General features: G+C 49.3%; 1 protein-coding gene across 2 annotated transcripts in view; it reads left to right on the top strand.

The window, feature by feature from the left end:
- Window positions 1-24,271, top strand: part of Ksr2 (kinase suppressor of ras 2) — a 353,104-nt gene that overhangs the window by 196,137 nt on the left and 132,696 nt on the right. For both annotated transcript variants that reach the window (XM_026784070.1, XM_013349493.2), the window contains exon 5: window positions 3,167-3,351. In XM_026784070.1, coding sequence (XP_026639871.1) covers window positions 3,167-3,351 — 185 coding nt within the window. The remainder of the gene's footprint in view (window positions 1-3,166; window positions 3,352-24,271) is intronic.

Raw genomic sequence — 24,271 nt, forward strand, 5'->3', positions numbered from 1 at the left:
CCATCCATCCATCCATCCATCCATCCATCCATCCATCCATCCACTCACCCACCCATCCATCTACCTCTCCATCCACACATCCATCCATCCATCCACACATCCATCCATCCACACATCCATCCATCCATCCATCCATCCATCCATCCATCCATCCATCCACACATCCATCCATCCTCCACCCACCACCTGCTCATCTGTCTACCCACTCATTCTCCTCCTTCCCTCTCCATCTTTCTTTCTGTTATTCCTTCATCTCATCTCTTTTATCCCCTTTCTTCTTTCCTTGTCTGTTCTTTTATCCCCATCTTTCCCCTCCAACCTTCATTTCATTCCTTCTTCATGACATCTCTTTTCCTTCTCCTCCCTCCCTTCCTTTCTCCCAGTCTTTTCTTCCATCTGTCTGTCTGACAGTTACCTGCTCCCGTGACTATGGATTGGTAACCACATCACTTCTGACATCTCTGAGCTGCTGGTTTGGATGCGGTACACTCGTCTTGCTCCGATTTGCATGACTTCGTTGTCAGTGCCTTAGGCTGCCCTAGGTGTTTGGTGGGGAGTGATCATAGCTTTTTGCTCAGGGGTTTTCCCTTGTCCCCTTTCCTGGCTAAGGCTGGTGGGAGGTGTTCTAGGAATCTCAGGCCAAGCCCCGCCTGGCTTCACTTCTCAGTTTCTTTCTAGAGTTCCTGCCTGGCTGTGTGACTGTTGGGCAGAACCAGAGTACAGACGTGCTCATGACAGGAAACGGAGTGTAGGCTTGTCTGGGCCAAGCATGCTACCTCATAGATCCTCATGGTCTTACGTGGCCTTTTGGGAAGGGGTCCAGGGTTCTCTCCATTGTCCAGGTGGGACATCTCATTTCTGGTGACTCAAATCCTGTCTCTCTGTCCCCAGCAGCCATGTGCTGATCTTATGCATATGTCTCTTTAAATCCCCACTGTTGGACAGTTCCAGGCAAAGAAACCTCACTGTTTCCAACTTCCAGTCCAGGCAGGGACATGCCACATATGAGCTGCACTGTACGGGGAGAACCTGCCTGAGCCCGGCAGCAGGCCCGTGAGGATTGATCACTGCCACAGGGGTGCAAGAGGGGTGACTGGGCAGGCAGAGAGGTGTGGCCTGCAGAGTGTGGCTTTTTTTTTTTTTTAAGGTGGTACCCAAAGGAGTCCTAGAGCCCTGCAGGACTGGCAGTTTGCAAGCAGGTTCTGCAGAAGCCACCAGAGGGCGCTCGGCTCCGTGCTGGGCAGATGGGAGTTTGGGGAGGTGGGTGCGAAGGCAGCAGGAGATGTGGTCTCACTCCTGTCCTTGGGGAGCAAGCAGTTGGGAGTGGAAGGCAGAGTTTTAGAATGTAGTGTGATTTCTGCCCCTGGACCACAGCCTTTATTCTGAATGCCCATTTGAACAAACAAACAAACAAACAAACAATAAACAAACAGCCAACACAGCCTGGGGAAGGGGGGGCAGTTTCTGAGAAGGCTTTCCTGGAGGAAGAACACCTGTCCCTGCTGGGAGGAACTGGGGCTACCAGGAAGGTTCCAGAAAGAGACGTGCCAGAGCTGAGTTATCAAGACAGAGATCAAAGAGGCTGAGCAGAGGAGGGAACTCTGGGCTGTGGAGACAGAAGGGTCAAAGGTGATAAGGCTGCTGGGTTGGAGTTCATATGGAGGATCGCTGTTGGGAGCCATGGTCAGGAGCTGGGGGTTCCTCAGAATATTGAGGGACACTAGGATGGGGAGAATGACGTTGTCTCAGAGAGTGAGAATGTTACAGATATGGTCACTTTTGGACTGGATCATGGACTATGTGTAGCAGTCTGTTGAGCAGGGAAGGCAGATCTCATGAAGTGTAGTCCCTTGGGGTGACTGGTCTCAGGGGGTCACAAACAGATGGACGCATTTGAGAGGCCTCTGGAGCTGCCTCTGCTAGGTTCTTTTGTCTCATTCTCTCCAGTGTCCTCCTCGGGGGAAAGAGGACATGGGTGCAAAGTCCTTCCTAAGATAACTTTAAGGCTTAAATGAGGAGATACCCCAAAGTCCCTGATTTGGTGTTTGGGATGCAGCTTGCACTTAATTCAGAGTAGCAGTGGCTGCTGTCACTGCCACAGATGCTGTTAATAATCTCAAGTCTCCTGTCTGGTGAAGCGCAAGGTTTAGACACTGAGTTTTGTGCTTACGCTCTGAGAGACACCCTCACTTAGCTCTGATCAGAGCTCATCGGCACTCAGCTGGAGCCCTCGGTCTTTAAGGCTTCCTCCTCTTCTCCACCCCTCCCAGTGAGATGCTCACAAGGATGTTGTCTGGGGGATAAAAGAGAATAAAAAAAATCATCTTGAGTCCTGAATTTCCTTTTGCTTATTCAGGACAGAGCTTTGCTCTGTTGTTCAAGCCAGTCTCAAAGTCAGCAAGCATCCTCCTGCCTCAACCTCCCAAGTGCTTGGATTACAGTAGCGCATCACCAAGCCAAGCTAAGCCCCTCACCTTATTTATCTTTTTTTTTTCACATTAAAAAAGTATACATTTTATAGGTGTCTTGGTTTGCTTTCTATTGCTGTGATAAAACCCCAGGGCCAAAAGCAACTTGGGAAGGAAAGGGTTAATTCAGCTCACACTTCCACCATCACATCTATCACCGAGGGAAATCAAGGCAGGAACCTGGGGGCAGGAGCTGATGCAGAGGCCATGGAGGGTGCTGCTCACTGACTTTCTTATAGAACCCAGGACCAGCAACCCAGGGATGGCCCCACCCCCACTGAAAGGCTGGACCCTTTCCCATCAATTGTCAATTAAGCAAATGCACCAAGGCTTGCCCACAGGCTAATCTTGGGCTATTTTCTCAGTTGAGGCTCTCTTTTTCCAAATGACTGTAACTGCTGTCAAGTTGACAAAAAATCAGCCCACACAACGGTGCCAATAAAATATTACTCGAAAGATAGATTATGTTAGTGTCAAGTCAAATGTCAAGTGATCACGTGTTGGGTACAGTCCTCACTGACGGGAATGTTCTAGAAGACTTAGAGATGCCCAGTTACTTTCTAGCAGTCTTGGAGTCTGCTAGTATAGGTTGTGCTTGTGTTTCACGGGTGCCCAGCCATGGTCAGGTGGACAATGTTTATATTGACTGTGTGGCTCAGACAGACTCATCTTGTTTCCTTGGTCCGCTTCTCTTTCAGAGCCAAGAAGAAGAGCAAACCGCTGAACCTCAAGATCCACAGTGGCGTGGGCAGCTGTGAGAACATCCCTGCCCAGCAGCGGTCCCCACTCCTGTCGGAGCGCTCCCTGCGGTCCTTCTTTGTGGGCCACGCGCCCTTTCTGCCCTCCACCCCACCCGTCCACACGGAGGCCAATTTCTCTGCAAGTAAGTCCCCGCTAGCCCCTAGGCTGCATTGGCTGGGGTCACCAGACCATCACCGCGCAGCCTGCCACCTTCCCTGCCAGGTGCATGCATTTTGTGCTCTTCACCCTGATTCTGAATCTCACGGGTCAGGGCGAGTCCATCACCTGACACCGCCTTCCCACATGTACAGCTTCTGGGTCCTTAGACGGTTTGAAGGGAGCGTGATTGGCGCTCGGAGGTGACTGGCAGTTACGCATCCTCAGTATCAGCTCTCTGATTGGCAGTGGTGACGGAATGCTGAAAGCAAGGCGGGGGGGCGGGGCATTAGAGGGAATGTTCATCTTTTCTCTCCGTGCTCTCCACCACCTTTCGACCACTTGTCTTAGGGTTTCTCTGGCCGTGTGAGGTCTGTGATGGCGTCATGTGATAACTGGGGTCAACGTGTATAGCTTTTGCATCTCAATGCCGTACTGGAGTTCAAGCCGGGTTAAGTGTGGCCTGGAATGTACGGTCCACATTCACAAACTCTTGCCAGACACATGGTGCTTACGACTTGAGTACAGATGGAAGTTCCTGTGGCAGAGGGACGAGTTTCCAGAAAGTTCTGATCTTATCCTGAGGCACTCTCTGTTAAAAGGTGCAGACGCGGGCAGAGGGGACCCAGGGACGAGAGCCCAGCTCCTCCTCCAGCAAGGACGCTTGTTTGGGGGATGGGGGATGTTGGCTTTTAGAAGCACTGGCCCTGGGCCCTAGGCCTGCCATGGCTGCTTGTGCTGTCCTGTTGATCTGCTGGGTGGGAAGAGGAGTTTATTGTCCACCAGGCTAATTGCTGCCCTCAGAACCTCACTCTGGTCTTGTAACAGTCCATCATAGACATAGATTATTTCTAGAGCATAAATGGGGAAACTGAGGCTCAGGGACACCAGAGGTGTCTCTCTCTCTCTCTCTCTCTCTCTCTCTCTCTCTCTCTCTCAAAGCTACACAGCTACTTAGTAGTCAGGCCAGGATTTGAATCTGGTTTTTCCTTCCTTCCTTCCTCCTCATCCTCCTTTTCCCCATCCCCACTGCGGCATGGAACCCAGGCCCACGCCCATGCTAGCCAAGCCCTCCACCACCAAGGCAGTGTCTCACCAAATCACTCAACCTGGTCTTCAGCCCACTCTACAGCCTCCGATGCCTTCGAGTTTAATTCTTCCTGCCTCAACCTCCCCAGTAGCTAGGGCCCCAAGCCTGTGCACCAGTTCCCTCCGAGATCCACACGGAATGACGTTGCCATCTCTAAATGGGGGTCGTTTATTACTGAAGCAGTCTTCACTCTCCAGGGAGCCTGTGTGCTCTTCAGTGAGGAGATCTGTCACTCCTATCCCCGGACACGCAATTATGTGGGTAGACAGGGCCTTAGCATTGAACTTAGATGGGTCCACAAACACGCACAGGGCTTGTGTTGCGGGGCCGCTGAAGGTCTCCACCAGAGGGACCCATGGAGATATTAATAGGAGAACATTCTGGTGTATGGCTTAATCCCAGTGCTGGGCTGCTCAGGCCAGACCTCAAGTGAATTAAAACAGCCCCAGGACAGAGATGTCAACAGCAGAAGGCCAATTTATTCATTTGTCAAGAGAGGTCACTGTCTGGGAAGCCAGAGATTCTCCACGTGGTCGGCCTGCTTGGTAGTCAGGGAGTCGCTTGGTGAGCAGCAGGAAGAAAAGGGGCCACAGACCAAACAACTGGGGCAGTAGATGAGACCTGTGCCAGGCCGAGAAATACGGACCCTGGGGGAGATGACTGGGTGTGAGTCCTAGCATTGAGTACTACAGTCTAGTAATAGGCTCAGGGAATTTTAGTTGAAGCCTCACTTTCCTTATCTGTAAAATGGGCCTATTTTACATTAGCCACACAGGTGGTGTGGCCAGTCCCTTTGTACAGGGCTTGTACGTGGTAGGTACTTGTCACTGATGGCTGTTCCATGCCTCATGGTTAATTATTGCTGTCATCTCAGGGTCCCTATCCTTGTCCCTTCCCCATAGCCTTAAGAAGCTTGGGATTTACCTAGGCACAGAGCTGATGGTAGCCTCTTGCAGCCAACTGCCTTGGGCTTCACTGTCTTCTGATCCTTTCTGAGGGGCCAACTGTGGCTCTGACCTGTGGTTCTGGCCAGAGTGAAGACATCTATCTGTGTAAACAAACAAAAACAAAATAACAGGGGCTGGAGAGATGGCTCAGAGGTTAAGAGCATTGCCTGCTCTTCCAAAGGTCCTGAGTTCAATTCCCAGCAACCACATGGTGGCTCACAACCATCTGTAATGAGGTCTGGTGCCCTCTTCTGGACAGACAATATTGCATGCATAATAAATAAATAAATATTTAAAAAAAACAAAATAACAACAAACAAATTGTATTTGGGTTGTTTTTTCTGTCCTACTGCAGTCCCCCAGGTTTCCCCTTTCCTTGGTCTCCAACATGGAGGACAGCCTTGTCTGCTAGCCTGGGGTCAGCAACAGAAAAGACTTTGTTAAAAAGCAGCACAGAGCTGTGCATGATAGCATGCATGCCTATAATTCCAGCACTTGGGAGCCTGAAGGCCAGCCTGGGCTATATAGCTAGTTATAGGACAGCCTGGGCTACATAGCTAGTTATAGGACAGCCTGGGCTACATAGCAAGGTCTAGGCCACTCTGGGCTACAAAATAAGTTCTAGGCTAGCCTGGACTACAGAACAAGACTTAAAAGGCAGCTCTTGGGAGCATGGCTACCATTTGGATAATCCTGGTGTTTGTATATAGAGGCTGTCGTTGACTTCCTCCGAAGGAACAGGAAAGTACTGGATTTTGTGGGAGACGGAGGCCCACAGGGTGTATGATCTGTTCCATGTTTTGCCTTCAGTTTGGCCCTACTTGAGCCTTCATTCTGTACTTCCCAGGCAGGAATTTTCTTCTTCTATCCGGGTCTCAGGTTCCTCATCTATTCAACAAGAGACTTGAGACAGTTACTGGACTCAGAGCACTGGGATTAGAAAAGAACTCAGCCTCCAGACACTAGCTCCTGCTTGCGTGCCATATTCCCCGGTCCCCATCACTCCCGGCTTTGGGGCTTTGGTGCCTGCTTTGTTCCTGCAGACCCAGCCCAGAGAGTCCCTGGGCCATGTCGCTGGGGCCCACCTGGGTTTGCATCGATCACCATCTGTCCTGGTCCCAGTGTGTAATTTGAAGGATGGTAACACACCATCCTCTTATCCCTGGTAGTGACACCAGGAGATGCAGGGCAGAGCTGGCTGGAGGGGCAGGGTCTCGGGACCCCAGGGCGCCCAGCTTCTGGGTACAGGAATCCTCTATCTCCATGAGTGTTTACCCTACTCCTTTGATGTCAGGGTGTCCCGCAGGACAAAGGAGGAAGTGAGAGTCCCAGTTGGCAGAGGAATCAAGTCACACCAAGGCTCGCCAACCGATGGTGTTCACGGGTCAGCTGAGATATGCCAAGATGTAAGATGTCATTCGTCCATGCCTCAGCTTATGATGGGGTGCGTCCTGATAAGTCCACCATTAGTAGAACATGCCAGGACTTGAGAAACACCAGATACGGCAAACGTACTGAGTCCCACAGCCTAGCGGCTGGAGTTGCACCCAGGCTCGATTTAGAGAATCTCATCCAGGCATCCCCAGAGGTGCTACACCCAGTATGTCTTAATGGACTAGAACACATCTATTAGTCTGAAGCTGGGCAAAATCCCTGAGCCCAAAGCTTATTTTCCGAGTCACTTATATCGTTCCCTGTGACGGGAAAGACCGTCTGTGTGAACACATTTTTCTGCCGTCATTTGACATGACCTGTTAACTGTCACATGCCAGGGACTTGTGGCTCTTTGTCCCGTTGTCTTCAATCCCAACTGCTATAGATGAGGCTGTGTCGAAAGACCCTTAAATAGTCTACTTCAGAGTGTGTTACAGTCCGCAGGGAGGATGGGATGGGGGCTGGTGCTTAGTGCTCCATGACTCAGTAAAGGGGAGTGTGTCATGTGATGGAGTGACGAGAATACCAATCGCTGTCGGTACCAAGAGTCATCGGCATTCACCATGTGGTGACAAAGGTCTTGTCCAAAGCCCTCTCCCTTGTTTAATTTCTACGTCACAACCCTCTATAATGTTGAGACTTTTATTATCCCCTCTTCAGAGATAAAGAAATGGAGGCTGAGGTTAAGGACCTGGTCACAGGTCACAAGGTCCGGAAAGCAGCGCAGGGGCGGATCATTCGTTCTGCAAGGCCACCTTCATCGTCCCTCTTGCTTCTTGATTGCCTTCTGCTTTCTTCCTGGTTTGGGGAGCTGTGTGGTGGTTTTGTGGAAGAAGCTTCTTTGTTAGCACGCTGCGCCCGCACATGTTTCCCCGTCCCCACCCCTGGGCTCTGCTGTTCATGTTCACTGCCTCGATGGGTCCAGGTGGTGGTAGTCCCTGAGGCGGGCAGGCAGCTGCTGAAGAGTGGCTGAAAAGCCAGTTCCTGGCAGCTTCTGCAACTCATTCATCTTGAGTGTCTTCCATTTAAGCTGAGGAATGACCTAGTCCTCTCAAAGAGTTCTGGGAGTTTCCGTGTTAGCTGCCTGTGGCCCTCCAGCCCTACAGGGCAGCAGTCGCCAAAGAAAACAAGTGGCTCTATCTCTACGATGTCCCCATCAATGTCATTATGGTAGCAGCTGGAGTCATATCCCAGGGCCAAGGAAGCAGTCTCCTTCAGCTGATATCTTGGAAGATGCTATACTCTCTCTGGGGCTATCCCTCCAACCCCTGTGGGCACCACTTCTATAAGCAATTCCTGTCCCTTGTCCTGGAAACAGGGGAGGAGCTGACACCAGCCAGGAACCTAACCTTGTACTTACCTGGACGCTGAGTCAGATCCCTGTGTGGTGGGGGCGGAGGCAGCAGGTGGCAGTAAAGGGTGATGAAGCTGAACGGTCGTGTTCCCACCAAGGCAACTGCTGGGGTTATAAAGATACCCGGGATGGGGCTGATTATATAATGGGGTTTAATGAGGCTTGAAGCCAAGGCTCATTACCCCTGGAAGAGGGGGAGGAGAGGCACACATCTCCACAGACGTTGGCAGCTTGATCCACAGGACCATTCAGAGACCTGTGAGGAGCGCTGGCTTGGGGTAGCTTCTCCAGCAGGAAATATATATCCCATAAGGATGCCCCAAAGGATTTGACTCTCCAGGTGCCGGTGTTGGTGCCTGTCCCTGCGCTGACCCATCAGACCCAGGAGCTGCTTGGCATCTAGACCTCCGTTAGAACACCAGGCTCTAGGAGGTTTCTGTTGTACACGTTCCCTGCTGCATCCCACAAGGCCCTGAGGCGTTCTGCTTTGTAGGCATGAAAAGCTATCCGCTTGGAGATAAAATGGTCCACAGGTGTCCCTGAAGTTCTGGTTTCTGCAGCTGCCACTTACTGCATCCCATCTCCAAGAAGCCGCTTCAAAACTCTCTACCCTCACTCCCTCTCCTTGCCTCTGTCTGGATCATTCTCTTGCTCGTCACTTTCACCTCAGTGATGCCAGGGATAAAACGTTTCTGTACCCACTGAGGCAACAAATCAAATCAGGCCAAATTAGTAAGTCCAGGTTTAATCTGAACAAAGCATCCCCTGGTGGTCCCACGGGAGGAGGAGAAACCACAAGGGGGTCCCACTAGGGGACGTTTGTGGACCAGACCTTAAATACCCTCCCAGGGTGGAGCCGCTGCTTGGTGGGCTTTCTTTGGCTGCTCCAGGGAGATCCCCAACAAGGGCTCCTGGTTTCCACATGTGTCCTAGACCTCCCACCAGCAAGAGCCAAATGTAAACACATGGTAGAGACTTGACTGTTTGCTGGGTATGGTAGCGCATGCCTGGTGCCTCAGGCTGAGGCAGAGTTTGAGACCAGTGTGAGCTTCTCATTCCACAACTAACAACCGCAGAGCCTTCCTGTTGTCCCTAGTCCAACACAAGCAGGACGAGGAGGGAGCCAGAGAAGGGGGTCTCCCAATCAGAGCTGTCACACACCTTGTCCCCACCAGCAGATTGCATAAATCAGAATCCTTTGGCTCTAGGACTATTTTACATTTTGAAACCTTGCCCTCACTGTATATCAGTATCCGAGGGTTGAGTGTGCAAATTCAGCTGAGGCTAAAAGGTATTTAAAGCGATAATTCCTCCTCTCGGATGGGCTATAGACTCTGGGCTTGTCGTTTAGTTACTCAACAGTACAGTGTGCCGCCTCCTCACACACTTGGGCGCTGGACTGCTGTGCTGTAAGTAGCCAGAGCTCATGAAGCTTCCACAGCAAGGTGTGCAGGGATTCTGGGCAAGCATGCTGCCTGAGCATCCCTCAGTGTTCACACCCACAGATTTTGATTCCCTGGGATGGATACTTTGTGGATAGGGAGAGAGAAATTGAGCTTCAAACACAAACGAAGTTGCTGGGGTGATGCTGAGAACGTCTGAGCCCAGCCTGATCCCTCCATCTTCATCATTTCTTTGTATTTGGTCCCCACTCTCATTTCACAGACTACTGGGGTCTGGGCAGCACATTTTCTTGCCTCCTCACATACCTTTGACCCTGGACCAGTGTTTTCACCCAGCTGTGCTCCATCCTCAGCTGTCGCCCCAGCAACAGCCTCCATCAATATGTTTCCAGATGAGAAACCTAAGGCCAGAGAGTAGAAATCACTGGCCCAGGGCTACAGGGCTGAGGTTGGAGATAGCCTTCCTCGTGCCCATCTGTGAGTATTCTTCCAAGAAGGGTGACCAATATCTGTGTCTGCCATCACTCAAAATGTTTAGCAGCGAGGTAGGGGAAACCCGCAGGAGACCATGTCTCTGCTCAGCCAGGGAAACATTTTGCTGTGTTCAGGGCTGCTGGTGGCGGTGGCAATGGTGGTGGTGGTGGTGTGTGTGTATGTGTACACGTGTGCATGCACACGTCACCTGCAAGGCCACTCCCTGGTTCTTATGAACTCCTTTTCTATTGCCTTGTCTGCCAGCAAACTTTGCAGTTTGGCCTCAGCGTGAAGCTGGCATCCTCAGACCTTTTGTTATGATTTTGTTATGATTGCGCCCACCAGGAACCGTAGCAACCAAAATCGGTTGGTAAGTGGTTGGTGCTAGGAGCCAAGGGTGTCATTTTGTGTCTATTGGATAAGTCTGTCCTGATTCTGGTTCAAGCGTAGGCTGTCAGAGTGGGCAATCCCTGTCCCTGTTATTGGGACCTAGGGTCTGAATGTCACTGCCTTCGTCCCAGGAACTCCCCAGATGAAGGATCCTCAGACATGACTTGGTTTATAAGAAGTTGCACAGATCCAGGACTCTGTGGAGTATGCCAGGCATTTCTGTGCCTTCTCCACGCCCACGGCACCCCTTTCTGAGAGTGACGGAACAGACTCCAGGAGAGGAAGTCTGTGGCTGCATGTGTGGTACATGACACAGCAGAACCAAGGCTGGAGCCCAAGGTGCCTTCACACTTCAGGTTTTGTGGGCTTTCTGTACTTTGAGCCTCCACTGTCTGTCTGTCTCTCTGTGTTGTTCAATGTACCTTGTATGTGCCTGCAATTGCATTGGTATGAGTATACATGCATACGGTATATGGGTCTTGGGGAAAGACAGCCTGGAGTGTTGATCCTCAGGAACCTTCCATCTCTTGTTATTAGGCAGGCTCTCTCATTTACCTGGATCCTTACCACATGGACCAGGCTAGGTGGAGGGCAAGTTCCCAGGGATCTGCTATCTCCGCCTCCTGCTTCTCCATCACTGGGATTATAGATGCTTACCACCATGCTCAGTTTTCTTTTCTTTTTTCCCATGGGTTCTTGGGATCTGAGCTCATGGCCTCATGTTTTCAAGGCAAGTGCTTTACTAACTAAGCCACTCCTGGGCCCCAAGTTTCATGAGATAGTAGTTTGGGGTTGGGGTTCACTGTTTTAAACAAAATTGTTCCCTTTATTCCAACAACCCATTACCCATCTACTGAGTTAAAAGATGTAGAAGTGACCTCTGACCCCCCCACCCTGGCTGTGATGACCCATCTTTTAGTTTTTCTGAGCTCATTTTTTAATCAGAAGTTGCAAGTTTTCTCCTGGGAAGGGCCAGAGAACCTTCTCAGGGTTGTAGGCTGTGTGAGTCGGGTCTCCGTTGCTGTGACCAAACACCCGGGGGAGTTGACTTCCAATGAGGAGAGGGTTTATGTTGACTCATGGTTTCAGAGGTCTCAGTCCATGTCTGCCAGCCCATTGCTTTTTGCTATTAGGATGAAGTAAAATGATGTTGAGTCCGGTGCCTGTTGCATAGGAACTCATATCTAAGGGTTATTGTTGTAGTTGGTACTGTCAAGTTGACAAACTCTAAGTGTCACGTAGGAAACATACCTCTCTGAGGGATTGTCTGAATTAGGCCAACCAAGGTGGGCACACTAAATGTGGGCAGCACCGTTTTACAAGGCACAACCCCCAACCACATAAAAAGGAAACTGAATCTGAGCCCAGCATTTATCCCTTTCTGCTTCCTGGCTGTGAATGTAATGTTGGGCCAGATGGTCCATATCTCCACACATCCCCCATGGAGCACTATGTCTGGTCCGTATCTCCACACATCCCCAATGGAGCACTATGTCTGGTCCATATCCCCACGCATCCCCATGGAGCACTATGTCTGGTCCATATCCCCATGCATCCCCCGTGGAGCACTATGTCTGGTCCATATCTCCCTGCATCCCCCGTGGAGCACTATGTCTGGTCCATATCTCCACAATCCCCCCATGGAGCACTATGTCTGGTCCATATCCCCACACATCCCCCATGGAGCACTATGTCTGGTCCATATCCCCACGCATCCCCCATGGAGCACTATGTCTTAATTACCTTTTTGTTGCTGCAACAAAACACCATGACCAAGTCAATTTATAAAAGAAAGTGTTTAATTTGGGGCTTATGGTTTCAAAGGGTTAGAGTCTGTGGTTACCTTGTTGGGGACACGGCAACAGGCAGGTGGGCATATTGCTGGAACCGTAGCTGAGAGGTCACATCTTGAGACATGAGGAAGGGGAAGCAAGAGATATGGTCTTTTGAAACCTCAAAGCCCACTCCCAGTGACATACCTCTTCCAACAAAGCCACACCTCCCAATCCTTCCTAAACAGTTCTGCCAGCTGGGGCCCAAGTGTTCAGATATGTGAGCCTATGGAGGCCATTCTCTTTCAAACCACCACAGTTTATAACCTCCAGCTGTGAGCCCAACTGTTAACTCTTCCTGCTTCAGGGTGCCTTTGTCAGGTGTTTTGTTGCAGCACTGAGGAAAGTAACCAATATTGTCATCACTAAAGTTGAGGATAAAGTACTGAGTCCATGTGAAACCTAAGCATGAGGGGGTTGTCAGTGCTGTTCTAGGTCAGCCATGTTTGAATGTCTGCCCAGTTTTGTGCCTGCCCGCGAGTTCTCTGAGCCCAGAGGCTCGGTGGAAAACCTACGCTTTGGAAATAGGACACTGAGCCCCTGAAGATGAGGATTATGACTAGTGATGTTGCTCACCTGTGTCAGTTCCCGACAGATACCGGCTCAGCGTGTTGAGTAGGTCTACAAAAGATGGTGACCCACCATGTAGCCGTTGAGTTTGAGGCCATGTCCTGTGTGAGTTTTTGTTCAATGAGCTTTTCAAAACGTGGCCGGGGAGACAGCACAGTGGTCAAGAATGCTTTCTGCTTTCATAGATGTCCCAAGTCATGTCAGGTACCTCACAACTACCTGTCACTTCCATTCTAGGGGATTTGATACCCTCTTCTGGCCTCCCTGGGTCCCGGGGAGGAAAAAGAATGCTTCCCAAATTCCTGAATCCTAACTGGCTTCTGGGATCACAAGTTCAATGTTATCATTGATCAATTAGAAAGATCCAGCCCACATGGAGATGCAGTCACCTTTGTAAAGCTTGATGGAGGCAGCATCTGTCTTATTCACTTTGCCACTGACATCAACATGGACCAGAGAGGTAGAGTAGTGTTCTCAGGGTTACCAAGAATCCAGAAAGATTTGTGGTAAAAATAGATTTGCCCTGCAGTCTGAACTCTCTTCGCTTTGCTCAATGTGATGGTCAGCTATGGCAGTCATCTGGAGTCATGGACATACATACCCAGGAACCATGAGTTGTTTTTGCATCTGTCTACCCAGCCTAAAAGATCTTTGCCTGATCCCCAGGATACTGGGACGAGGAGGCATTGAGCAACTCAATCCTGACTCAGCATCTAGATGGCTAGGGGATGCAGAAAGCAAAGACCTGATTATAGAGAGATCTTGTCAGAAGACCAGGGGTGGGTTTCCAAGTAAGCGCTACTCATGTTGAGACCTGAGAGCTACTCAGGAGTAGCCCGTGATGAATGGAATTGGAACTACATTAGTAGAAGTGGGATCAGACTTACTGATGGGTTTTAGGGATTTAGGACATTTAGAAGGAGCACAGGGGAGAGATGTAGATGATGCTGGAGGCAGGACAAGAGTCAGCCTTAGTGTTTGACTGTATAGATATTCATCTTGGGTCTAAAGGAGGTGGGACAAGAGTCAGCCTCTGGTGTTTGACTGTATAGATATTTACCTTGGGTCTAAAGGAGGTGGGACAAGAGTCAGCCTTGGCGTTTGACTGTATAGGCATTCACCTTGGGTCTAAAGGAGGCTTTCAACCCTCCGGCTCTGGTACCAGCTTACTTGCCGCGGCTTCTGCTCTTGTCTTTCTCCAACAGGATGCAGAATCTAGCTTAGGTATGAGGGCAAGCTCCAAAGTCTCCATCTCAGAAGTCCCTGAATTCCTCACAGGGAGCAGAATCTCACAGGGGCATCTGCTGTGATTTGTGTGTTCTACAAAGATGTGCAAAAGTCTTCAGCCCCAGGGCCACAGGGTAGGGACCTTACTAGAAAGGAGGGCCATTCCAGGTCTAATTAGCAGCCTGAAAGTGAGGTCATACTGGAAGTGGTGTGGGTCATTAGTACAAAAGCTGGTGTCTTATGAGAAGAAGAGACCTTAAGACCTTGGGAGATGGCTCTGTGGGTAATGTGCTTGTAAGTCTGAGAAGGTGAGTTATGATTCACTGAAGAGAGGTACAGTGGTGCATCTCTGTAACTGTGATGCTCCTACAGGGAGTGTGGTGCTCCTACAGGGAGTGCGGTGCTCCCACGGCAAGTGTGATGCTCCCACGGCAAGTGTGATGCTCCCACGGCAAGTGTGGTGCTCTCACGGCAAGTGTGGTGCTCCTACAGCAAGACTTGAAGCAATAACAGGATTCCCAAGCATTCATTTGACACCTAGCCTGCATGCACGGTGGTTAAAAAAACGATGCTTTATTTCAAACAAGGCACAGAAGGTTGTCCTCTGACCTACATGCACACACATACTCACATACAAACTCACATATAGACTCTCTCTCTCTCTCTTTCTCTCTTTCTCTCTCTCTCTCTCTCTCTCTCTCTCTCTCACACACACACACACACACACACACACACACACACACACACACACACACATACACACAAAGATTCTTACTTTCTTTTCTGTTGAAACGGGATCTCATTATGTAGCCCTGGCTGTCCTGGAACGTCCTGTGCAGTCCAGGATGGCTTGGAGCTCACAGAGATCCACCTGCTTCTGTCTCCCTCCCGAGTGCTGGGGATAAAGGTGTGCACCATCCAACTTACATACAGTTTTGTTTTGTTCTGAAGAAAAAGAGGGGAATTTGGGCATAGAGAAAGCCAGGAGGCATGTCATGTGGCTACAAAGGTCCTGGCAGTCAGGAGGCCACCAAAGAGTCTCGTTCACCATCAGAAGCCAGAAGGAGCACCAGACACTGTACCCAGGGGCTCTGCAGGGGCACCTTTTCTTGACACCAAGAAGAACAGAATGGTTTGGCCTCCAAATACCCCAGAAGATGAAGTTCTGTTGCTTCCAGCCCCCAGTTTGTGGCATGGCCTGTGACAGCCTCTGGAGACTGTAAAAAGCTTCTGCTTTGGCCCCAGTGACGTGAGTACCAGGCTAACGAGCCAGCATTGCGGGGCCTTTATGGTAGACTGGGGAGCCAGTGTGGCACCTTTGGGGGAAGTGACACAGCTCTTCTCAGCTGTGAAATTGAGCATCAGTCATTGAGTTCCAATGGTCGCCTCACAGATGGCCCCCTAGTGACCATAAAGAGTTAAATGCAGCTTCTCCAAATGCCCCTTGGCTCTCCGGGCAGCAGTTTGTGTGTGTGTAGTGGGGAAGGTAGGGAGGGCTCCTGGCAGAGAAGGGGGATGAAGCCAGTTAGTCCTGGGCATACAGATCTCTAGTGTCTGCCCTACCAAGGAAGAAAACTCTTCGGATTTAGCCATTTTCCTAGTTAAAAAGGTCTAAAGATATGGCCCGATTGGTAGAGCACCTGCCTAGCAGGAAGATCTTCGGCTCAATCCCCAGCACCTCATAAACAGGCATGGCGTGCACACCTGTAATCCCAGCACTAGGAGAGTGGGTATAGGAGGGTCAGAAGCTCAAGGTCATCCTCAGATATAGAGAAAGTTTGAGCTAGCATGGGCTATACAAACTATCAAAAAAGGGGCTCATTGGAATCCCTTTGGCTTCACCTTTACAACCCATTTTCTGGATTAATAATAAACTCAGCAGCTTCTTGATTTGAAAGGGCTACTTACTCAGAGCGCCTATGATGTTATGTTAGTGTTAAATGCATTCAAGCCCCTCCCCTTGCCTGCTCCAGGTTCTGTAGTCCCATGTGGTGTGACATGATGTGACACTGGTCCCTGAGACTCAAAGGCCTCCGTTTGGAATGAGGGTCTTTGTTCTTCCCTCCTCAGCAGAACCATAAAGGTTGACCTCAGCAGTAGCTGGCAGAGTCTGATTCCCCTGTGGAGGCTGTTAGGGGAGAGTCCCAAGCAGGCTTGTAGAGAGTCTGGGGAGGTGCACACCATCCATTTGAGGTTTCCAGTGGCATGCAGATGCTGACTGAACCCCAGGGTGTTAGATCCCTGGAGCGTGAGCTATAGACAGTTGTAAGGGGCTCTTTGGGAACCAGCTCTCTCCTTCTACCATGTGGGTCGTGGGAATCGAACTCAGGTCATCAGGCTTGGCTGCAGGTGCCTTTACCCACTGTGTCATCTCACTGGCACATATAGAAGTATTTAAGTAAAATACTCCCAACAATCTGGTGGGTAAACTCCATGGGCCAGCCACCTATCTGGGTGAATAGAATTTTCTTTGAAGCAGGTTTGGGATTTAAGAGTGGTGGGTGAGCAGGTCAGAAGTGCAGTGAATCCTGCCCTTTGAGACCTGGTTCCCTGTGGATTCTGTTTATTTAGACAGCTATCTGTAATGGTCTGTCCTGTGCCTTTAAGAGACAAGCTCTGCCCACTCCCCCACAGCCAAGGCAGGCAGATCTTCCTTCTTACCTGCTGCCCTAGCCCCTTCCTTTCCATCTCTCATCTCTCTCCCAAAGAGGTAGCTGCTGCCGTGGCTCCTCTCCTTTCCCCCTTACTCTCTACCTTTCTATGTGCTTTTCTCCCTTCTCCCCATCCCTTTTTTCTTTTTCCCTTCATAACCCACTAAGTAAATACCCACCTTCTCTGCATGGTGTGCCTATCTGTCTTGCCTATCCGTCTTGGTCTCTCACCTGCCACGTGGCTCCCTGCCTGGGACTGGCTGCCTTCGAGACCGCGTGGTCTCTGCCCGCCTCCCACTGCTACCACTCGGGGAAACTGTACCCACCATGTGGCTCCTTGCCCAGGACCCGGTTTTACCGCTACCATTGCACTATCCCCTGGTTATACAATATTCAGTATTAGGGGGAGTTGGGTGGGGAGTGTTAGTGAACTCTGAAGTATTTTTGTTATGTTTCTATATACCTAAAAAAGGGTTCCAAAGTTTTAAAAAATGGATTAAAATAACTTGTTTTTATCTCATCTTTGCCCCAGATTTATATATATATTGATTTTCGAGACAGGGTTTCCACATAGCTTTTTGGTTCCTGTCCTGGAACTATCTCTTGTAGACCAGGCTGGCCTCAAACTCACAGAGATCCACCTGCCTCTGCCTCCTGAGTGCTGGGATTAAAGGCGTGCGCCACCACCACCAGGCTCAGATTTTATATTTTTATCTTAATTTTTGTCTCAATCTTTAAAACAATTCCTTTTACATTCTTAACTTTCCACTCCTTGGGGTTAAGTCATTCATCTTTCTAAATTCTCTTCTGCCCTTCATCCCTTACGTGTTTGCTTCATTGGCTGGCAGTCTCCACAGCTTTCAAAATCTCTGCCTTTCTTTTTATCTCACCATTGAGAAGACAATGAATTCGTGGATTCTGTTTATTGAAGTTTAAGTTTTAGGTCGCTTGTCTTCCAGATTGCTCACCGTTTTAATCACTTTGTAACCAGCTGTCTCCCCTCATTATACCCTGTGCTTTGTAGCCGTGGCCTCCAGGGCACATGTGTTAAAGACTTCATCCTCAAGGTTGGGAGTTAGTGAAACCTGGGAGGCAGACACCAGTGGGAAGTCTTTGGGGAGTGGGTGGGGGGAATGCAGTGCTCCCCGAGGGAACCACAAGCTCTCCTTTCATTTTCAACAGTTGTCTTGAGGCATGTGGTTTGTGGTACTTTCCTGGTCAGTGTGGAACAAGGAGCCCCTGGGCGGGGCAGGGCAGGGCAGGGCAGGGCAGGGCAGGGTTCACTGTGGCGGTTTGAAGATGCATACCCCTTTGTGGTGGGGAAGCCACAGTGGCGGTGGCTGAAGGGTAAAGCAGCTGTCTCGAGCATCCACAGTGAGGCAGCAGGGAGAGATGAAGGCTGGTGCCCAGCTCACGCTCTGTTTCTCACACGTCTGGGTCCTCAGCCCACAGTACTGTGCTGTGCACATTGAGGGTGACTTTTCCTGCTTTAATGTCCTCAGTCTAGAAACTGAGGAGTCATGACGAGTGATTTGAAATCACTTTAAGTTGGCAAGGAGGCGAGGAGAGGTCAGAAGACGAAAAAGTCAAGAGCCCCAAATGACACTGGGACTCTTGGGCTGGCCGAAGCCGTCCTATGACTGAGGACAGAGGGATGAGGCTGCCCAGAGGCCTGTATCCTCGGTGATTTCAAGTCCAGTCAAGTTGGCCGTGAAGATGCTCACATCAGAGTAGCTAGGATCAGAGAGACAGCGAGTGTGTCTGGGTTGGTCGCCTTTCTCTTTTCCTCTCTTTATTGTACCCAGGCCCCAACACTGCAAACTGGTACTTTCCCAGACTTCTTTCCCTGCAGCTAGTCTTCTTTGGAAATGTCCTCATAGACACCCCCAGAAACATGTTCTACTAATCTCTGGGGTGCGTCTCAATGAAAGCAAGTTGATAGACACATTAAGCGACACTCTGTATCCATCCATCAGGCTCCAGCCATGTATTTACCACGAGTTCATGACTGCAGGCATACCAAGAAGCTGTTCCTACCCTCAAAACAAATATTTTTATGGATTTTTCTACAGTAAATGATAATAACAATTCAGATCTTGAATATTGCCTTTGGGTTAAAAGTGGGTTTTTTTGTGTATATTATCTCATTTGATAAATAACGCTAATTGCCTCCACCCTGATGAAAGCGGCCCAGTTCTTGTAGATGAGTGTGTGGCAGTCACTGGGGCTTCACTTGGGTCTTGGTCGGTAATGAGCACTTAGCATGCTTCAGGAGGAACGGGCTGGAGATTATCTCAAAGTATTATCATAATGTTTAGCATATTGGAATAGAGATGAAGAGACATAATTAGGCGTGGCCGATGTAGATGGAAGCTAAGTTCTTTGTTCCTGATGGAGAATAAAAGACTTGGATTAATAATAATCACACCAAGTAATCATGAAGTTGATTTCTGGCCATCACAGGAAATCTTCAGTATTTTTCAAATGTAGAAATGTTTCAGACCGTCTCCAAGGCCGTGTGGCATTGTAAGTGGAATTTCAGACTGCAGAGATGTCCCAGTCAATTCATGGCAAGCTGCCCCAACGATGCTATCTTATGGAACATGACTCAGACCACGAAAGTGATAGTCGCACAACACTATGAAGTGGACCAGAGTGATCTGTGTCCTTTGTGTGTCCAGGTGTGGGTGCTCTGAACCAAGCTCTTTTCATGTTTTATCACACACGTCCTTGTAAAGTCTCCTTGGGAGCAACTCTCCTTATGCCCAATGTGCAGATGGGGAGACTGAGGCATAGAGAAGTCTAGTGTCCACCTCAAGAATACCAGCTGATAAGTGGTGGAGTTCTGGTAGAAACTCAGAATTAACTCCAGAGCCGAGGCTCTTACTCCCTTCTACATAGCTCCGGAATTCAGACACCCCCCCACACACACCCCTACACATACACAAAGACTGGAACTTCCCCCTGCAATCTGTTGATGCTGGGGTGGAATTGTTGCATGGTTCAGGCTGTGTCTGTGGACTGGGGGTGGCTGGGCTGCCTGGGCTGGGCCTTTTCTCCCCGCTGTCCAGAACTTGCTCTGAAGTCCAAATCCTGAGAAATAAGCCCACCGTGTTGGCCCTTGCTACTGGCTGTCGAGCTGGGGGAAACTGAGTCCATCATATTCAGGGGCTCAGGAGAGGGTCAGCATCCACAGTGGCTGACCCCCAGACCTTTGCTCATCTCATCACTGCTCCCCCTTCAGTCAGATGCACTCTAAAGGCGCAACCCATGAGCAGGTATTGATTAATCCTGGGTAGTAGGTCCTTCTTAATGGTGTGTGCAGATGGGAGCAATGTAGGATAAATAAATTCAAAAACCACTCTGGGTAGAAGGGGACAGGGTCTCATGCAGCTCAGACTAGCCTGAAATTCCGTGGCCAAGGATGACCTTGAGCTTCTGATCCTATTGCCTCCGCGCCCAAGTGCTAGGAAGTACGTGTGCACCACTCACCTGGTATGTGTGGTACTGGGGATCAAACCCAGGGCTTTGTACGTGCCAGGCAAGCGCTCTACCAGCAGGGCCACATCTGGCATCAAAAAGTCACTCCTGTTCACTGTGATAGACCAGGCCCTGTGCCCAGCACCCAGGTGCAGTCTCCCAGACCTTTCTGGCTCCGAGGGAGCTCACGAAGGATGGGGATGGAGTAGGAGACTGTTTTACAGAGAAGAAAAGCTGTCCGATGTGGGCTCAAATCTCGGTGCCCCTTTCATGACCACCTCATTCACATCAAGTGACTCTCTTAACCTCGCCGCTCCTCAATTTTCTCATCTCCGAGTGAGGATAATAATCCCCACAGTACAGATCCGCTGTGATAAATAAAAGAAGACAGACATAAAAGACTACAGATCGGATGATTCCACTTGCATGAGATGCTCGGAAGAGACAAATAGGGAAAGACAAATGGAGAATTGCTGCTCTGGGCTGAGCACACTGAGCGGCTTGGGTGGGGTGTCTTCCTGAGGTGATGGAATATTCTAGAATTGCCACAGGGTGATGACCTCGATTCTGTCCGTTTTCTAAATGCCCTGGGATTGTACGCTTGGAATGAGTAGATTTCAGAATGTGTCGATTATACCTCAATAAACTTGTTTAAAAGAATAAAAAAATAAAGCGATCTGCTTAAAGGCTCAGGTAAGATGATGTCACCACCCAAGACAGGCCTGCGAGCAAACAGGCAAACGCACATTGTCAGGATTTTAAAAATGGCTCAGTGGGTTAGGATGCTCGCTGTGCAAGCCTGGTGATCTGAGTTCAATACCCGGATCTCAGGATGGAAGGAGAAAACCAGCTCCCCACAGTTGTGTTCTGACGTCTCCTTGCACATGTGCTAACCCCGCCCCTAAACCAAAATAATAAATAACTTGAAAGATGGAAGCTGATCACACCTGGGGCATCTTATGATACCCCTTCCACCCAGAGCCCAGAGAGCATCAAGGAAGAGGAGAAAGAAAGATTGTAAGAATCTAAGTTGACAGAATGGCTCTATCCTCTAAGTGAGACAGGGCTGCTGTACTCATAATCTCACAGAAGCTGTGGTCACTCACACAAGATCAGGTGATGGACCAGCCTGACTCCATCTTAAGACTGGAAACCATCTTGCTACAAGGTTGCACGAACTCAGGTTTACCACAGAACTCAGGTTTGGCCCGGCTTTAACCTATTCCTGGAATTTGACATGTTCCACACACTATGAAATCTGATCACATCCTGAACTTTGTCCTGATAAGATACGATACTCTGCTGAAAAATCTTGAGATGTTCAGCCAAGATGATCTGTCAAATAATCTTATCAGCTGTCGGCTTCTGAAATTTGCCCGCCAAAGTCTCGTATTACCAAATTTCTCTGAAAATCCCCAGTCTGTGCCTTTATCTCCTATAAGACGGAGGCCTGAAAAATTCACCCACACTGCTCTCTCAAATCCCACTCTGGAGAGTTGGATTTATGCATAGTAAACAATGTTTGGTTATTTATCTTTAATTTGCATGTTTATCTTCATTCTTGCTCGGTGGGAATCCACACAAGTCGGTCAACACTCCAGCATGTATGGGGGTGCAGGCCCCACCCCTGAGAGCTCTTGCCACTTGATGGTTGTTAGAGGAGAGAGTCAAGTTTCTTTCGTGATGTGGCCCATGGTAGGTTACCCATGCTCCAGGCAGTGGCATTTTACACCTGTGCACATACAGGAACACTAACTGGGCTCAGTAAGTAATGAAAAAGGAAGAACAAAAGAAGAGGAGGAGGGAGGAAGAAGAGCTGAAGTCGTGACGGTGAGATCCAGGAGGAGTTGGATGGGTGGATATGATCTAACCCTGTATTCACGTATGGGCTTACCAATCTTATCTGTTGCTTTGTGAGAACATATACGAGGATGCTGGATTGGCAGCCTAGCACACAGTACTCTAGTCTTTCTCAAACACTCATCAGAAGTTTCTTATAGGGAGGTCTTGGTCTTGGGTTCCAGTCTCCCTAGCATCCCACAGAAATGTTTGCTTCTAGCTGTGCTGAGCTGTGTTGCCACCAAGAAGAACTCGGGTATTGGAACCTTAAAACTTTCTTGGAACGCATTAGCAAGGTACCAAGTTAGAACTTGAGTAGCCATGGTTCCAGGAAAAAACAGAGGTGCCAAGGTGAGTTCAGAGTTCAATACTGCTTTCCCCCAAGGCCTTTGATAATTCAAAGTGGCACCCAGAAGCCTATGCTAATTCCAAAATGCCCCCTGAGGTCTTTACTATTTCCAAAATGGCCTCCAGAAGTCTATATTGATTCCAAAATGGTAGCCAAGAGTCTAGGAAGCTGAACAGACTTTCTGTTCCCCATCGTTTATGTTGCTTAGGGGGAATAATGGATCTCAAGACCTATGAAACAGAAGGACGCCCTTGTGAATACTATTGTGTGCTGCAGGGACCCAAGGGCTTACACTCTGCATATAAGGCTGAACTAGAAATAAATTATTGCTTATAAAAATAAAATCTAGCATCAGATCTGCCCCATGCCTGACTGGATTAATGTGACCAACCTCCCAGATGCCTGCCAGAAGAGAAAATTAAGTTCTCCCTAGAGAGAAGTGACATCACCCAGCAACTCCAATTATCTTCTCTAATTTTAGGAATTCAATAAAAATTTACCAGACATATCAGGAGACAAAATCATATGACTGAAAACCAGGAGAGGAAAAATAAAAACCAGACCCTGAGGAGAGTCAGATATTTAATTTATCAAATACAGACTTTATCCCTTGACTCTCCAGTGATTTAATCCATTCTGAATTTTTGTGTTCTGGGATTTGCCAGAATTAGGAGCTGTCTCCCAGTGGGTTCAATTTTGGTGTTTTTTTTCACCCAGTGTTTTGAGATGGAATATCTGGCACCAGTTAAAAGCATACAGCTGGGTGGACAGGGCTAAGTAGCCAGTAACCTGTGCAGATGTCACTGCCATGGACATACAGGACAGACTCATTGGTCCCCCCACCAAGTTCTCATCCTTCCCACCCTCAGCCCCTTTACCCTCTTGAAACTATGAACCATTTGGTGTCCTTCTAGAATTTCATAGAAACAGATAGATGAAGTCATTCTCTGGTGCCTGGCTTCTGTCCCCTGGTCACGTTGAAATGTATACCATGGCACTTTGTCGTTGGGCTCTTGTTCTAGCTGTTTATAGTTCGTTGTGGGGCAGACTTTAAATAGCCGTGAGTAAACAAGACCCTTCACAAGAAGATGGAGACTCTCCACAGGGTCCAGAGACCCACGTGGAAACAAGAACGGACTTTCTAGCAATCACGACCGCAGTAACTGAAGCTGGTACTGACACATGGGTTCAATTCCGAACTAGATACAGATGAAAGAATAGGTTAGCTAGAAGAGAGATTGGAAGAAAATAGCAGATTGAAGTAGAGACTGAAAAGCCACGGAAAACACTTCACAGTCTTCTCGAGATGCTTGGGGCCGGTTGAGAGGGTGCGGCAGACTTGTGTCTGAGATCCCAGAGGCAGAGAAAATGAGGAGGCAAAGCAAAATCTGAAGATACAACGGCGGAACTTCTGAAAGTGGACTTCAAGCCCCAGTTTCAAGATGTTGGCTCTTTAGCACTCATGTAGATGCCAGGCGGTTGTGGTAACGTGTCTGCAATGCCAGGGCATGGAGATGCCCATGCAGGCTGGCTAATTAATTAGATTAGGTGAATTGCTATGCCCTGGGTTCATGCAAGAAAGCCAGCTCGATAAATAGAAGGTAGAGAGTGGCCGGAGAAAGGCACCTGGTGTTAGTATCTGGCCTTCACATGCAGATATCCGTGCATATGCATGCTTGCTCCCGCATGCATCGTACCACAGAAAGGACACACTATGAACTCAAGCACGATGAACACAGCGACAGCCACACATAAGGCGATGCTTCTCAGGAAGGCTGCCAGCTGTGGCCTAGAAACAGTTCCTGAATCCAGCACAGCCCCTGGCCATACTCACTGGGTGTATGTTTCAATGAGTGAATGAGGAAT

The sequence above is a fragment of the Microtus ochrogaster genome, chromosome 2 (assembly GCF_000317375.1).
Source record: "Microtus ochrogaster isolate Prairie Vole_2 chromosome 2, MicOch1.0, whole genome shotgun sequence".
Taxonomy (NCBI): Eukaryota; Metazoa; Chordata; class Mammalia; order Rodentia; family Cricetidae; genus Microtus; species Microtus ochrogaster.